The sequence below is a fragment of the Melopsittacus undulatus genome, chromosome 1 (assembly GCF_012275295.1).
Source record: "Melopsittacus undulatus isolate bMelUnd1 chromosome 1, bMelUnd1.mat.Z, whole genome shotgun sequence".
Classification (NCBI taxonomy): domain Eukaryota; kingdom Metazoa; phylum Chordata; class Aves; order Psittaciformes; family Psittaculidae; genus Melopsittacus; species Melopsittacus undulatus.
The window spans coordinates 144943019-144958770 of record NC_047527.1 but is presented as its reverse complement, the minus strand read 5'-3'; the positions used below and the strand labels follow the sequence as shown (position 1 = coordinate 144958770).

Below are 15752 nucleotides of genomic sequence, written 5' to 3'. Positions count from 1 at the left end.
ATCTCATTCACAAGCTATTTAACATCCCTGCTTAAACCAAGCAGGACCAAGAGCAAGGTGCTCCTTAACAAAAGGTTTAGCTTTTTTCATTCATTCATGCTCCCTCTGTTTAGTTAAAGCCAGTGATACTGTTGAAGGAATAAAACAAACAAACCAAACCTAAACAACAGTAAAAGGGAAGGAATGGGAAAAAAAGGGGGTCGGGGGGGGGGGGGGGTGGGGATGACAGGCAGGGGGGAGCCAGGACGGTCAAACAGAGAGGAGGAAAAAAAAAACCCAAAACAGGAAAAAAAAAAGATTAAATTTGCAGGAATGAAAAGGGATTTTAGAAAGGGGGGAGGGCAGAAACCACGAGTAGTGATATTTGAAGAGAGGTGTGTGTTAGGGGAGCAATGAGCATAAGGAAGCCAGCCTGCCTGTTCCTCCCCCTTCCTAATCATAGCCTTTACTCACAGACAAAACTCCCTCCCTCTCTCATTCACTCACTCACTTTAGGCCAATCCGTCCTCTCTCTCTCTCTCCCTCTCTCTGTGTCTCTCTCCTACTCTGAGACAGAGTCAGAACTCTTCTCCCTGACAGCCACAAACATCTACAGCACTTATTGCATTCAGAGAGGGAACCTGCAAACAAAACTTCACAGAAAACTTTTGGTTCTTGTTCCAGAGAATTTGCTGAAGAGAAGGAAAAACAAACAAACAAACAAACAACCCAAACCAGCCCCAAAAAAACTGTGCGTGAAGGGGGAGGAAAAGCAGGGCCTTTTAAAAAGGGAATCACAACAACTTTTGCTGCCAGGATGCCTTTGCTTTGGAAGAGAGGATTTTTGTTGGTGCTTTGCTGGATTATAGTGAGGAGTTCCCCAACCCCAGGATCCGAGGGGCACAGTTCAGTCACTGACTGTCCATCATGTGCCCTCGCCACGCTCTCAAAGGATGTGCCCAGCTCACAGCCTGAGATGGTGGAAGCAGTAAAGAAGCACATACTGAACATGTTGCACTTGAGGGACAGACCTAATATCACCCAGCCGGTGCCCAAGGCAGCACTTTTAAATGCCATCAAAAAACTCCATGTGGGAAAGGTGGGAGAGGATGGTTATGTGGAAATAGAGGATGATGTTGGAAGAAGAGCTGAAATGAATGAAGTTGTGGAGCAAACCTCAGAAATCATCACTTTTGCGGAATCAGGTGAGTGCTTGAAAAACAAAACTGTAAAATATCCTTTGTGCCAGAACTGCAATTAACTTCTTTCCTTCTCCTTATGAATAATGTTTTCTGCAAGGTTATAGGATGAGACTTGGGGGAAGGGAGAAGGAGGAATAGGATGGGGGGGTAGGACTCTGAAGGAATTTGATTTTTCTTAGTCTTGGCTACAGATTACACTTGCTAAGCACAGTCAGCCACACAGGGAGGAAGCTCTCTAACCAATCTTGAGCAGAAAGTCAGGCTGCAGCGGGGTCCTCCAAACTGTGCCTGTGCAACCAGAGTACTTGCAGCAAAGTACTGGATTGCAGAGCTGATGGTGAAAGGAAAAAGGGCTGAAGCCTTTGGGGGAGTTTATCAAGATAGAAAGTGAGCTGCAAACTACTTGGGAAACAACCCTTTCATGTAAAAATTACAGTGGAAATTATAAAATCAGATGAAACAGCTTTAACTTTTAGAAGTGAGAGGGTTTTTTGTGGGGGTTTTGTTAGGGTTTTTTCTTTTTTTTTTGTAGTTTAACACAGCATCTTCGGCAGTAAAGAGTTGCAGGGACTGTCAGATGACTTCAATAGAACCGGACAAGTTGCTGTAGCTGATCCAACTTGTAATGCAGACTTCTGCATACTGGAAAAAAGATTCTGTTCCTAAAACACTCCTGCCAAAAAAATGCAACCTTGGTAGGGTGTATTTTCTAGTCTTTCACAGTTCTGTTTTCCCTGACTCTTACACAGTAAGAGCTCAGAATATAGATATTTACTAAGTAATGGCTTAAGGCTCACATCAACTGCCTATAGGAAACAGCTCTAAAGTTGTACTTTACTGTCTTGTTCCTACATGAATAGGATCAGAACCCATTTGAATTCAATGTATATGTATGTGCACATATATCTGTTAGTATATGTGAATATGTTTATACATGCATCAATAGCAGGATCTCGCAATAACTCTATCATCTAACTAACAGCAACTTTTTATGATGCTGTCTAGCCAAAGCATTTTTCCTGTTGCCAAGACGGTTTTAAAAGAATGTCATTGTTTTGTTTGGTACAGCATATGGTAGGCAAAGTATGCAAAGGAACTCCAAGCATTTTTGTTTAAAAGTTTGCTGCAGCAGTATAAACAATTAAGACAACACTCAGAGTTTCCAGTCCTGAAAACCTGTTGACTCAGATGTTCTGTTTGCAGGGAAGCCATGCACAAGAAGTGTGCATGCTTTTAAGAGCAGACATTCCTGCTAGCTGTCCGATTTCCAACTGTACGAGGAGCCCTTGCCTTTGGAGTCCTTGTCAATATACACATTTTCAGTTCCTTCAGTATGAAAGCTCAGGCTTTTCAGTTTTTCCATCCCCTCCACTTCAGAAAGCAGGCAGGAGGTGTCAATGCCAGAGGTCGTTAGAAGCAGGGGTGGCTCAGTGTTAGTTTAGAAGTGAGATTTTAAAAGCAAGGAAATCTCTAAGCTATCTATGAGTCGGATTCCCCACCTGGTTTTCAGCAGCTCGCTCTGAGCACAGTGAAACACATATGGCATAAGCAGTGGTTTCTCTTCCCTGTGTGAGTCCCAATCATTTGTAAACACATTATTGTCTCTCCTGAGCTCTGACACAAAGGAATTTGGAATTTGATATATGCCTACTCAGTACGACACCCTCCAACGGCAGCTCTTGAAGCCATTGGCTCTCGGGACCACGTGAGCAGTGAAAATCGTGCCATTGCCCACAAGCTGGCCAATAGTCCAGCCGCCGATCCCCCCCGCCAAAAGCTACCCAACACTAACACGTCACTTAGTTTGATTTACATAGGGTTGTCCTACCACGGCTTGCCAGGTTAATTTAAGAAGACTGATGCTATGGAGTTGAAGGACAGGGGCATCTGCTGTGTTCCCATGCCTTTTCTTCCCTGCTGCTGTTCTCCACCTTCTCACTAAGCCCATTCTGGAAGCCAAGGCAGGAGGGCTGCTCCGGCCCTTTTTCCTAAACCTGCTAGACTTTGATCTGAGAGGAGGGAGGAGCAATTAGCACCTAGAAACTGAGCTCTGGGGTTTGGGCTTACGATGGAAAAGATAACTCCTCTCTCTGGAGTAACTTCAGACTGCTAAAACATATTTTTCATCCATAGCCATTCGCAGCTGGTGTCCTGCTAACATCAGAGGATCTACCACACTTTCCAGGTGCCAATAATACAGCAACTTAAGTAAGCTCTACCTGGGATCTCTCCCACTCGCACACCAGCAGTATTACATGTCAAATATTAAAGCAGTATAATTTTTCCTGTTGAGCAAAGTGAGGCAAAAAGCAGGAAAGTGACATGACATATAGGAAGTGTGAGTTAAAGACAGGAATAGAATATAGCCACATGGACAGTCCCCATTTTTCAGTGTGTGGGAACTGGGAAGAGTATGGATAAGTTTAAAACACCAAACAGGAGAATAAACGTGCTCCTCTCACAGTCAGGTCAACGTTCTTCCTGCTTGTAATGTGAAACTCACTCTGCCTCGAAAGAGGGCAATAAGAAATCAGTGAAAATGAATGGAAACATCTCACATTGTATCAAATAAAAGTCTGTGGAAAGAGAAATAAGACATTAAGATTTTTGTTCCTTTGGGTATGATTTGACATAAACCAGCAATTCTCCCTACCCTTCAGAAGCCACATTTACTACTTGCCTTCATAAAAAAGTAGTATTTCCATCTTTCATCAGCCATATCCTCAGACATACAATGAAATGGAGTGAATGAACAAACAGTGCCCTGTGCACGTGGCTCTGGCTTGAGACTGCTATTTTCTAAACCAGACCAAGACTCAAAGGAACACAGGCTTCAGACAGTTAGAGGGTGAACTACCTGCAGTGAAGCACAGGTGTAGTTACGTCCAGGAAATCAGAAAGAGTTGGCAGGTAGTTTTCCCAGCTAACAAATCCAGGCAGATCTTTGCAAAACTAATGACCACGAGTATTGGGCAAAAGTTTACAAATGCACCCTACTGTCCTTTGGCACTCTTACAAGTAAAACATGGGAATTATTTTCTACTTGCATATCAGCCTAAGATTACTAACCTCGATTAGTTCTGCTATGTGGGTAGCTGTGCCAGAGCTCTGTGGGTTACTTCAAGGTCTTAAAAATAGTCTTTTGAGAAGAAGGGTCAATATAATTTTGTGACAAGCAAATCCAACAGGTTCTATAACTGAGATAGCCAATGATTATAAAATATGGTTGGCTACTAACTCTTTCCTTATGTTAAATAGATAGCTTATCAGGCAGACCTGGGATTTTGCCAAGTGAATTTGATCCTGGCAACTAAACTACCAATGAAATGGGTTTCTAACATCAGCCCCCGAGAAGCTGATAGGAATTATTGGATGGAAATACTGAAATCCAAAGGCTTACCATTAGGAGAACTGTCGGAGAGAAAAAAGACAAGTCTGAGAGCTACTTAGACCAACTCTACCTTTCACATCACTTCATACTGAACTCAGGGTGAGCTGACTTGATCATGAGATGCCTACCTTCATGTTCAGATACGTACACACACTCCTTTCCCAGGAAGATGCCTCCTCTAGGATGGCAGTTCAGGAAGGAAAAAATGATGGTTTGCTTACGCGCGTTTAAATCTAAACAATTTGCAGTTGAAAGTGAACGTATTTAATGGTACAGGTATCCGTGCTGAATAAAGAACGGCCACGAGAGGGCACACTCCAAAGGCTTTTTGCTCCACACAAGGCAACCTTCTTGCAAGCTCCTATTTTACCTAATAAGATCCTGAATCCCAGAGATCCTTATGCTTATCTAGCTTCTCTGAGTGGAGCTCGTTTCTCTCTTCTCGTTTATTTAAAAGGCAAGGATTCACTAGAGTGGGAGACTGCAAGTAAAACAATGCAGGAAGCAAATAGGCAAAGGGAAAAAGGAAAAAGATAAATTGATGGATGCTACAAGTTCTGGGAATCTAGAGAGATCAGAAATGATAATTATTATTTTTTACAAGATATTGAGAAATGTGACCGTGAATCATCATCTGAGCTGATTTTCTCACATCTTTTTCTAATACAGTCTCCTTGGCTTTTAGAAAACAAGCCTATTTCCCCTTGATTTTTTTTTCCCCTTTGGCATACTATATCAAAGATTTTAAGTTTAGCAAATGAAAGCAAGTTACTTCCAGAAGAAGAAAGCCATCTGTATTAATCTGTTTCATTTTATCAAAATGTGACAAGGGAGGTTGCTTGGTTTGAGAATAACTTGAGAGCACGCAGAGGAATCTGAGAAGATGTGAACCAGTCTAGAAAAAGATACCTAAGAGACAGAAAATACTGTATGTATCCATCTCTCTGTAGTCATGAACACAGTTTTGTACGCATATGCAGTTGGGAATATGAATATGGATTTGCCTGCATGTGTGTATAAGTGCAAGTTCATGATGGCTTGACTTCCTGAACGAAGATTTGGGAAAGGATAAGCACAAGTATATCTATGCCAAGACATGCTTGTATACCCATGTAGCTGTACCTGTACCAATGTAATATGAATAGATTCCTGCAGATAAGTGTGTGCATTCATGTGCTCTCCAGTGTGCACAATTTATCTACACTGCAGATGTGTAAATGATTCATGCTGAGGAGTTCTTATACCTAGATATGTCTATATGGGCATGAAAAGGAAATCTTATTTAATGCCACAGAGCTTTGCAAGACTGATTTAGTACTGAAACTTAGTCTACTGGAAGCAATTAAAAGTTCTGTTATTCATTTCACTGGGCCTGGGATTTGGGCCTTAGTGCACAGAAATTGAATATTTTAATGAAAACAGACTGGCAGTTTCTGATCAACTTAATTTTAGGATTTACAACAAATTATTACAAGTATGTATAAGAAAAAATTATGCTGCCTTTCATGAAAGACAAAGTCTTGATATTGTCTTTACCTTGAAATATATTATCGGTGAAAGTGACCCTAAATTTTGCATGAGCTATTCTAGATATAAATGCAAAAATCAAGTAACAAAAACTTCAACCAAACAAACACCTTTTCTGTTTCTAAATATTTAAAGCCTTGTGGGGGGAAGGGCTTTCAATTTGGAAAGAACTCAAGACTGGGGATGTAAAGTGCTTTCCTCCTAACAAAATAGCAGAGGAGAGTCAAGGTTCACCAGAACTGAATTATTTCACATTCTGAATGACCTTGTCAATGCCCCTTTGGGTTAACTTTTCAAGAAGAGGTATTTAAATAAGGTTGCTGCTGCTTTTCCCCCCTACAAATGCTTGGGGAATAGTTCTTTTTCCTGGTTTTCTTTTTTGGTTTATTTTTTCTTGCAACAAAAATCTCCTTTTGCTGGCAGCAAAGGCCATGTGAATACAAAGATAAGGTGTTTGGAATTTGTGTCATAATTGCTCCTCCCGTTGTAAGAGGCACCGGTCAGGGAGCAGAAACGAAAGCACACAACCTGGATGACCAGTCACATATGAGGGGTGATGAATAGTTAGAAGAAATCTCTTGCCAGCGATCCATAGGCTGAAACGCATTCACAGAAATGGCCACTGTCTAATCATGGTAATAGCTCATTGGTAATAATCAGTCTGCCTAGGGGATAATTGCCAGACGATAACAGTGCTAAATTCACTGAATAAATTCTACGCCATGAACAATTCATCTAACTCTAGTGGTCACTCATTAGTAAACATTTTGAGCAATTATCTCTCAATAACCATGCTCTTCACTCCCTTTAGAGGAACCTTTCTAGTAACCTATTTTTTTTCTGTCTCCTGGGGAACGGAAATGAGAAGTGAAGAGAAGGATGCTTTTGAATGTAATTACAGATTGGCACACAGTACAAATTCCCCCAAATCTAAACATAGGCAGTAGTAAAGTTAGCAACTAAAAAAGGGAAAAAAAAGCTTGCTTTGTATGGAAAAACAGTTCACTTACAGTATAATGTAAAAACGGTTTAAAATTGAGCACTGGGGAAGCATGGAAATTTAAAGTAACAGCACCTTCTTACATAGAGAGCATTTTTCAAAGGAAAATTTAAATACTGTCTATTAAGAGAAATTAAGAATAAGTCATGCTATAATGTCAGAAAAGATAATCACTTTCAGTATGAAAAAAAAACAGCCTTAATCATTTAACAGCATATGGTTAAAAAAGTAATATTAAGTATCTTAGCATTTTACCCCCCCTCCAAAAAAAAAGAAAAAGATCTTAATTGTACAGTCTAGACCCTACCTATTCTGCAAATACAGCTTGAAATAGCAAGGCTCAATCTTGAATCTCACAGCAAATTGCAGCCTAACACAAGCTATGAGAGCCCATCGTGAGCGCACCGCCTGCCTCCAGTGTCCTGCAAGGGCTCTGCTAGTTCCTCCATGCCCATCACCAAGTGCTACTTGGCAGCCCTGAACAGCCCCTTCCAGAGGCAGAGAGGAGGTACCTGTGCAGGCTCCCCTCTGCTTGCATATTCAGGTTTTTCTCCTAAAAAGGTGTGCGAGCACCACTGAAGAGAAAAGCAGATACGAGCAAACTCTCATGCTATATATATGATGCTACACTTTCTTTCCATTCAGTAACTACTTCCATTAAACCTTTTACCATATATGCATTACTTCTTAGGGCTTGTATTTTTAACCATTTCTCACAGCATTTGCTGGTGTCACTTGCGCTGCTAGACTGCTCCCCCGGCTTAACAGCCCTGTTGCTGGAAGGGACTTTGCTCGGCAATAAAGCAGAGAGGTGCCCTCTCCAAGGCTTTGGGAAGGGGAGATGAGGAAAAGCAATCAAAGGGGGCCCAAAGTAATCCCTCGTCTCCTTTTTCAGCTGCTTTCTGCTATGATAACAATACAAGCTGTTGACATTGCTGTTTATACGAGCATGGAAGTGATGAAGGCATTACCACTGTTGGGCTGTGGGTCTTTCCACAGGAGTCAGGCAGGAGGAGCAGGATGATTAGAAATGGAAAAAGACCCTTGCAAATCAGCTGTGGCAGATGAAAAGGCAGGACAAGAGGATAAACAAAGTGTAATTACGGAAGTGATACCATCCCTGACTTTCAGGAAGGTCTCCTCTTTACTTTCGGTTAGATGAACAGTATATATTTCCAAAGCTTTGAACCTGGTCATTAACTCAGACCAAAAAGGAAAGACTGCTAAATCCCTAAGCAATATTTGGAGAAAATGAAATACAGTGATTATTTTTTTTTTTCTTGTCTCAAAACACTTAAAGAATTTATTTTATTGTAGCACCGAACCTTTTGGAAATAAAGATCCTGTTATAAAGCGAATGTGTAGTCAAAATAAGCCAGATCCAGAGATCTCAATTCAGCTTTAGCACAGGCCAAGCTCTGATTTCAAAATGAGCTTGTCTGAGCATAGTGACCTCGTAAAGACTGCAGGATTCATACCATTTGTGCTGTGTGATCGTAACAAACTAGTTGTGAATGTGGAGAGAATTCAGAAAAGCTTCGTTTTTTTTCCTGATGTGAAAGCATGCTTTTTATCCCCAACTTTGCACCATTTCCAATCTCCTTCTAAAAAGATCTATGAAAGGGAAAGGTTTTTTTTTTTAATTGCTATAAAACCTTTTATTAGCTATGCAGGTTTGAGGACTCAGGATTTTGTTGTGTCCAGAAATATTATGCTTGTATAAGCTTCCTGCATCTTTTTTTCTTTAGAAATTGAATCAACAAAGATATAGCTAACCACATCCGGGGAGGCTGTTACTGTAGCTAACACCCTACAGGGAAGCTGTTATCCCTATATAAGGACATGCCTTATACTACCTGTCCAGTGCATATCTGTTGGAGATAGGTTACTTCGTAAGTTATTTTCAACTCCCGTTAGCATGGAAATAACAGAACATAATATATCATGCATTACCACTTGACAGCATTAGGTTATTCTGTAATGCAGAGCTGTCTGGCTTTGTTTTCTATAAGAGGGGCCTTATAACTTCTTACCCAAGTCTGCACACCTGAGCTGCTTTCTCCTGAGCACAACTGGGCCGGTTTTCCATGTTCATCCCCAGCATAGCAGATCTGCTCATGCACAGGATCTCTCCTAGTGCCAGAACTGCTGTCTGTGCCCAGCTTGGCACCTTGGAAACACAGAGTAAATTTTGGACTTCCCAGCTTGCGCCCTGCACCAGCCTGTGAGCTCTGGGGAAAGACAGCAGCTGGGAAGAGGCTGCTGGTGCTAGAAAACACTTTCTGCAGCTCAGTCTAAACCATCTTTTCTCCCCTCTGCAAGATTTTCCTAGGTAGGAACAGCAAGCAGAAGGGGTTGGATGGAGAGTCTTGGAGGTAGCGACCCAGTCCTGGCAGGTGACCTGCCTTCAGGTTCCCTTGAAGCCTAGGTCCCCCTCAGAAAGGGTTTATTCGGTCTGTGCCAAAGAAAGGGATAATCTAAAATTAGAAGCTTGCTTTAGAAGAGAGAGTTTGGGGGAATGAAGCCACTGGCTGTTTGGATGATCCTTGCAGGCCTTTAGAAGTATCCATTCTCAAAGAGAACATCTGTACGTTCTTTATAATATCTGCATGCACAGGGCAACCTGCCTCTTGGACCAGACTTCCTTTGGACCAGAGGGATGTCACAGTACATCTTCTCCTGCTCTGAAACTTGGGCTGGAGTGGGATTAATGCTTATTTCCTGCCCTCTGCTCCAACACAGTTGGCAGCTTTGCCATGGTTTCATTTCCAGAATGGAAATGTTAGCTGGTAAGAGCTGACCAATGAACTTTCAGTCACTACTGAATTAATCTTATTTTAAAAAATAATAGAAAACCAGTAACTCCACTATGCCTCACAGGACTGGTCAGCTTCCTCTGTCTTCCTATAAGCCACTTCCTTTTCTATGTGACATGTTATTTTCTAAGGCACAGTCCCACTGGTTCATATACCTCCCTGAGAAATGAATGTAACTCATTTTGGAGACTGGCATCAGCAAAGCCTGTGAGAAGCAGTTAACACAAACCATGTGTTTCCCCTATCTCAGTGACAGTTAAAGTCTACAATTTCACACTCTCACTTAGAGGGAAAACAAAAACAAAACGCTGTGCCCTTTGGCCACTGTAATTCAAAGACGTCTGTCTCTTTGACCTGGGAATGCCACCAGGGAAAGCTGAATGTGTCCGTGCCAGGACTTCACAGAGAAGGGAAGCAACAGGTAGCTCAAAGGCAGCACTGCCTACTGCCTTTAAAAACCAGGAACTCTTTAATTTGCAAGTGAACACAGGATAGATGTCTCTTGCCATTTTGACCCACTTCTGTTTCACCTGAGAGTGAGGGAGCAGGAGGATGGTCAGGGATGGCCTGTACTAGTGGTTAGTGGCAATGGGAAAGCAAGGAGGAGAACCTTGCTGCCATGAGAGCAATTTTTCTGGTGCGCATCCAGCCACTTTATTTTTGATCACCATTTGCCCTTTTTTGCACGCAAAGTTCTGGTTTCCTGACAAGCAGAACCACTGCAACACAGAATCAGATCAACAACCGTGGGTAGCTCATGAATAATACCAACGACAGATTGATAATTATGAATACTGTTTCTGTCTCACTAGGGTCAGATAGCTGTAAATTTCAAATCTGTGACCCTGGTCCATCCTGGCCTCCATGCTAAGAAAGAACAAAAGATGCCAACATGGCTTTTTCTTTTGTCAAGAAAATAGAAAAGTACCTCTCTTAAAGAAAAAAATAAAATACCACCACCACCTGCCAGCTAATTCATTCTCTTAACTTTTTCATGCTCTAGTGATCAAATCATTAAACAGCCCTCATTATTCATTCCAACTTCTGCCAGGGATATGAGCTCTGTATCAGAGAAACACCTCCTCACCATCATAATCATCATCATGACATCTCAGCAAGTTGATACAATTATGCCAGAGAACCATCCCTATAATTATACAGTTCTTTAGCTCATTTCTCAGTGTATTCACCATTACTATAATCACAGCGAGTACAGTGTGTTAAATTAAGAACAGGATCTACAGCTGACATCTCACAGGATGAAGAGTCTGCCTGCTGCAATTCTGCAATTCTTTACAATATAACTCTGCAAACCTCTCAAAGCTGAGGCTCTTATTTTAGTGTTTCTTTGCTTTTGAAACAATTGAGATTTACAATTAATTTTAAGATGCCTATGAAGAATGGCATTTTACAGAGGGAGAAAGGGCAGATCTCATTCCCACATCATTTACAAAGAACCATCAGGACTGGAACTCACTCCTTAATTTGAACTATTAGGCACAGATTTGTGTTTGCATGGTACATATAGTCATGCACCATGACTATACATGCCAACAGATACATGTTGTCATAATCACATTGCTACCTTTCAGCTAACAGGGATCATAAAGACAGTATAGGCAAACACACACTTAGCAGCTACTGATGCTGATTTGCCATGAGATGCTTTATGCAATGGCTATATCATTACTATAAAAAAATTATTTGGTTAAAACATGATACTGGAAAACAACAGGCAAATAAACACTTTTCTAAAGAGAGCATCTTCACAAAAGACAAAATGAGGAGAGGATGAGGTGAAGGAAGGTTAGAACAGAAGAGTGTTAAAAATTTAATGAGCCAAGTAGGAAACCTAGGGAACTTCATGCCTGTGGTGACAAGTAAGAGAATTGTCTTTTACAGCATGAAAGCAGACATACTAACAAGTTCTCCCTGTCTATTTCCATTTAACAAATCAGGCTCAGCCAAGAAAATGTTGCACTTTGAGATTTCCAAGGAAGGCAGTGAATTATCGGTGGTGGAACATGCTGAAGTGTGGCTCTTCCTGAAGGTCTCCAAGGCCAACCGAAGCAGGACAAAAGTCACCATCCGCCTGTTTCAACAGCAGCGGCAGCCAAAAGGGAACCCTGAAGAAGCAGAAGATATGGAGGATGGGGGGCTGAAAGGTGAAAAGAGTGAGATTTTGATTTCAGAGAAGGCAGTGGACACCCGTAAGAGCACTTGGCACATTTTCCCTGTCTCCAGCAGTGTCCAGAGACTCCTGGACCAAGGCAAGAACTCTTTGGATGTGCGGATTGCCTGTGACCTGTGCCAAGAGACTGGAGCCAGCCTGGTGCTATTGGGCAAGAAGAAGAAAAAGGAAGATGATGGGGAAGGGAAAGAAAAGGAAGCTGGAGAATTCACAGGAGAAGAGGAGAAGGAGCAATCACATCGGCCCTTCCTGATGATGCTTGCCCGGCACTCAGAGGACCGCCAGCACAGGAGGCGGAGACGAGGCCTGGAGTGTGATGGCAAAGTCAACATCTGCTGCAAGAAGCAGTTCTTTGTCAGCTTCAAAGACATAGGATGGAGTGACTGGATCATTGCACCTACAGGTTATCACGCCAACTACTGTGAAGGAGATTGCCCCAGCCATATAGCAGGCACATCTGGTTCATCATTATCTTTCCACTCCACTGTCATCAACCATTACCGCATGCGGGGCCACAGCCCCTTTGCCAACCTCAAGTCATGTTGTGTGCCCACCAAGCTGCGGCCCATGTCCATGCTCTACTACGACGATGGTCAGAACATCATTAAGAAAGACATACAGAATATGATTGTGGAGGAGTGTGGCTGCTCATAGATGCGCATGCGTGCAAGACCCTTCTCATTAAGTTGAGAAGAAAATGTATCAAAAGCCCAAGAAGAGGAAAGACATGGTAAAACCTTTTGTTGAATGAAACTGTAACCGGACATAAAAACAAAAACAGAGAGAGAAAAGAAAAAAAAAAGACTTGTGGAGGATCAGAAAAGACTTCAGCTATAAAAAAGAAGAAAGCTTCATGAACCTGGGCTTGAATGAGATAACGTCTGAATGGCGGTATGGGTTGGGGGTTTCCCCTTCCTTTCAGTATGCTCCTTATCTTATTACATAGTATACTAAACATTAGTTATTACTAAGGGAGTTCTGTTCCCTCCCTTAGTTACCCATCAGTTCAAGCCGTGGTAGCAGCTCATCTAACCTGCAGCAATTTGGACTAAGTCCAATTAAATTCCTTGAAAAGCCATGTGTATGAACACTACATTCACTGGCACTTTCCCCCCAAATTTACCGAGGAACTGAGTAGGTGTGTAGTGTTTGTGTGTATATACATATGGCTATGTATTTATATACATATCTCTATACATACAGACACTATACACACACATATACTTAACATTGGTAAAGGGACAATATTGTGCAGGTGTACACACCTTCATCTTCTGCACTACATTTATAAAAAAGAAAAAAAAAGAAAGAAAAAAGGAAAAAAAGAAAAATGGAAGAAAAAACAGAATAAAAAAAGAACGAAAGAATTAAAGTTACATTTTGTAAAGGTGCTTACAACATTAGAACTATGCAACCTAGTTGGTTTGAAACTGTTTACCTGCGAGAGAAAGAAAAAAAACACAAAAAAAACAAAAAAACAAACCAGAGAGACTTTTTTTTTAATGGAAGTAACTTGTTTTAAAAAACAAAAATTCTTCAGTGAGAGATACTTGAAAGGAACATGTTTGTCCAGTTACTGGAGCCAAACATTTCTATATTTTGTAAAAAAAGAAATTTTTAATCGTTTACTATTTGCACTACAATGGTGTCTGACCTGTCTAATCCTTATTTAACAAATATTTGCAAGGGAGGGTGGTTGGGTGTGGGAGGGGTTGAGAGCTGCACTTATTGTGAGCTATACAAGAACTGCTACAGCACACAAAATAGCTATTTTTATTATTATAATAATTATTATTATTTTGTACCTTAAAATGAATAGACACATACACCAAAGACATTTGTGCAAGCCTCTAAAAAGTCTCTTTGTGGTTGGTACCATTCACCCATAACAAGTTAGGGTTTGAATTAAGGGTCAGTGGGTTGATTACATTCAGGCTAGAATACCTGTTAACCACTTAAATTCAAATAGTACCCTCAACAGAAAATTGCCATTTGAAGTAAGCCCAGAAAAGCCTTGGGATTTGGATCCAAGGTGCTCGGATCTGAGGCCCATCTAAGCATTATTGTACTCTTTTGCATGTACAACACTAAGACTTGTCCCTGGTGCACAGCAACTGTGCATTGATGGGAAACAACTTCATACAAGGGATATACATATATATATGTATATATTTCTGTATGTATATATGTATGTATACACAAAGTATAAGCACTTCTGGCTTCACTTTAATGTTCTTAAAAAAATGAATGTTTGTGTGCAAAGCACAGTATGTTAAAAGATTGTTTCTTACTACCAAATGGAAGGCTACATGTTCAAAATGGCATTTGTGTGAGAGAAACCTCAAGTGCTGGTGTACACTTAGAAAGTCTTGATGTGAAATTGCAAGCAGCTTTGGGCCCTGCCCACCATCGCCCCTGCAAATATACAGAGAATGGCAGTTGTGGTAGGATTGCTGTTTGAAACGCAGTCTTCTGTGAAAGACTGGCTGGCTCAACCACCACCCTCTAACATGACAACTCTTAATGGGTTTGTGCGTTGCCTGCAAGATCTAATTTTCAGTGTCAACACCTAACCTGAAGGGTCCAACCCATAGGGCATAGGTAGATAGGTTTTTTTTTTTGTTAAAAAAATTCTATCGCTGTCATATTTAAAAGAATGTTAAAGTTACATTTGTCTTTGGGTAGGGGGAGATCATAAGAGGGAATGGGAGAAACCATTAGGCCCTGTTTACACTGAGTTTGATAACCCTGAGCCTGAAGTTTCAGACTCTCACAGGTTTGCAGGACCAAGCCCCTGTTAGCTGCCTTCTGACAGGTCAGGCTTCAAAATGCCTCTCATGGAAAGAAGCACTAACACAGCTCCCCACCTTGTTGAGAAAACAGTCTGTAAAAAATATAAAAAAATACAATTAAAAGAAAAGAAAATGAAAAAGAAAAAAAATGATAGCACAATTTAACCCAGTCACATTGGCTAGGGATAGCGTGTTAGCACCTTCATGGCGAGAACCATGTTTAACAGTGTAATCAGGGCCTTCATTTTTCGTCAGCCAAAACTGTTTGTGTGTGCATGTGTGCGTGAGTGTACTCTGTGTGTGTATATGTGTGTGTGCATGGGCCCATGTCTGTATTTGTATGTATTGATAGAGATCTAAAAACAAAAAAAAAAGAAAAAAAGGAAAAAAGAAAGAAAAAAAGCCCTTTCCTCTGTTGAATAGATATCAACATACCTGCTTATAGCTAAGTTTTCTATCTAATTTATTCCACAGTATTTAGTTTGCATAGTACAGCTAATGGGTTATACATTTATGTACTTTTTATACAATGCATTTTTTTTACAGACTTGTTTGCAATTTGCAAAAAAAAATAAAAAAAAACACATTAAAAAATGGTAAGAATTGGGTAAACACTAAATTTGTCACTAAAAGTATTCTGTAAAATATCAAGGCTTTCTGATTTAAATTATTTGCAGAAGTTTGCTCGGGTTTTTTTGTGCTTTCTTCCTGGGGAAAGGGAGGGATACCAAACGCTGGTAGGAACATTAAAAAATAGCAAAAAAGACAAAAAAAGATGCACAACTAATTTATCTTTATAACTTAAACCAAGTTCCTGACCCTGCTTCGTTTGAAGCAAGTGGCAGAATTGCTGT

General features: G+C 40.9%; 1 protein-coding gene across 1 annotated transcript; it reads left to right on the top strand.

The window, feature by feature from the left end:
- Positions 1-504: 504 nt before the first annotated feature.
- On the top strand, positions 505-15047 carry INHBA (inhibin subunit beta A). The gene is made up of 2 exons (XM_005146977.3): positions 505-1184; positions 11874-15047. Exons 1-2 carry the CDS (start codon positions 797-799, stop codon positions 12758-12760), a joined length of 1275 nt encoding a protein of 424 aa, XP_005147034.1. The 5' UTR covers positions 505-796; the 3' UTR covers positions 12761-15047.
- The last annotated feature ends 705 nt before the right edge of the window (positions 15048-15752 follow it).

Coding starts and splice junctions, on each gene's coding strand:
- INHBA (XM_005146977.3), top strand. CDS start 797: ATGCCTTTGCTTTGGAAGAGAGGATTTTTGTTGGTGCTTTGCTGGATT. Junction 1,185..11,873: donor CATCACTTTTGCGGAATCAG/GTGAGTGCTTGA, acceptor TTAACAAATCAG/GCTCAGCCAAGAAAATGTTG.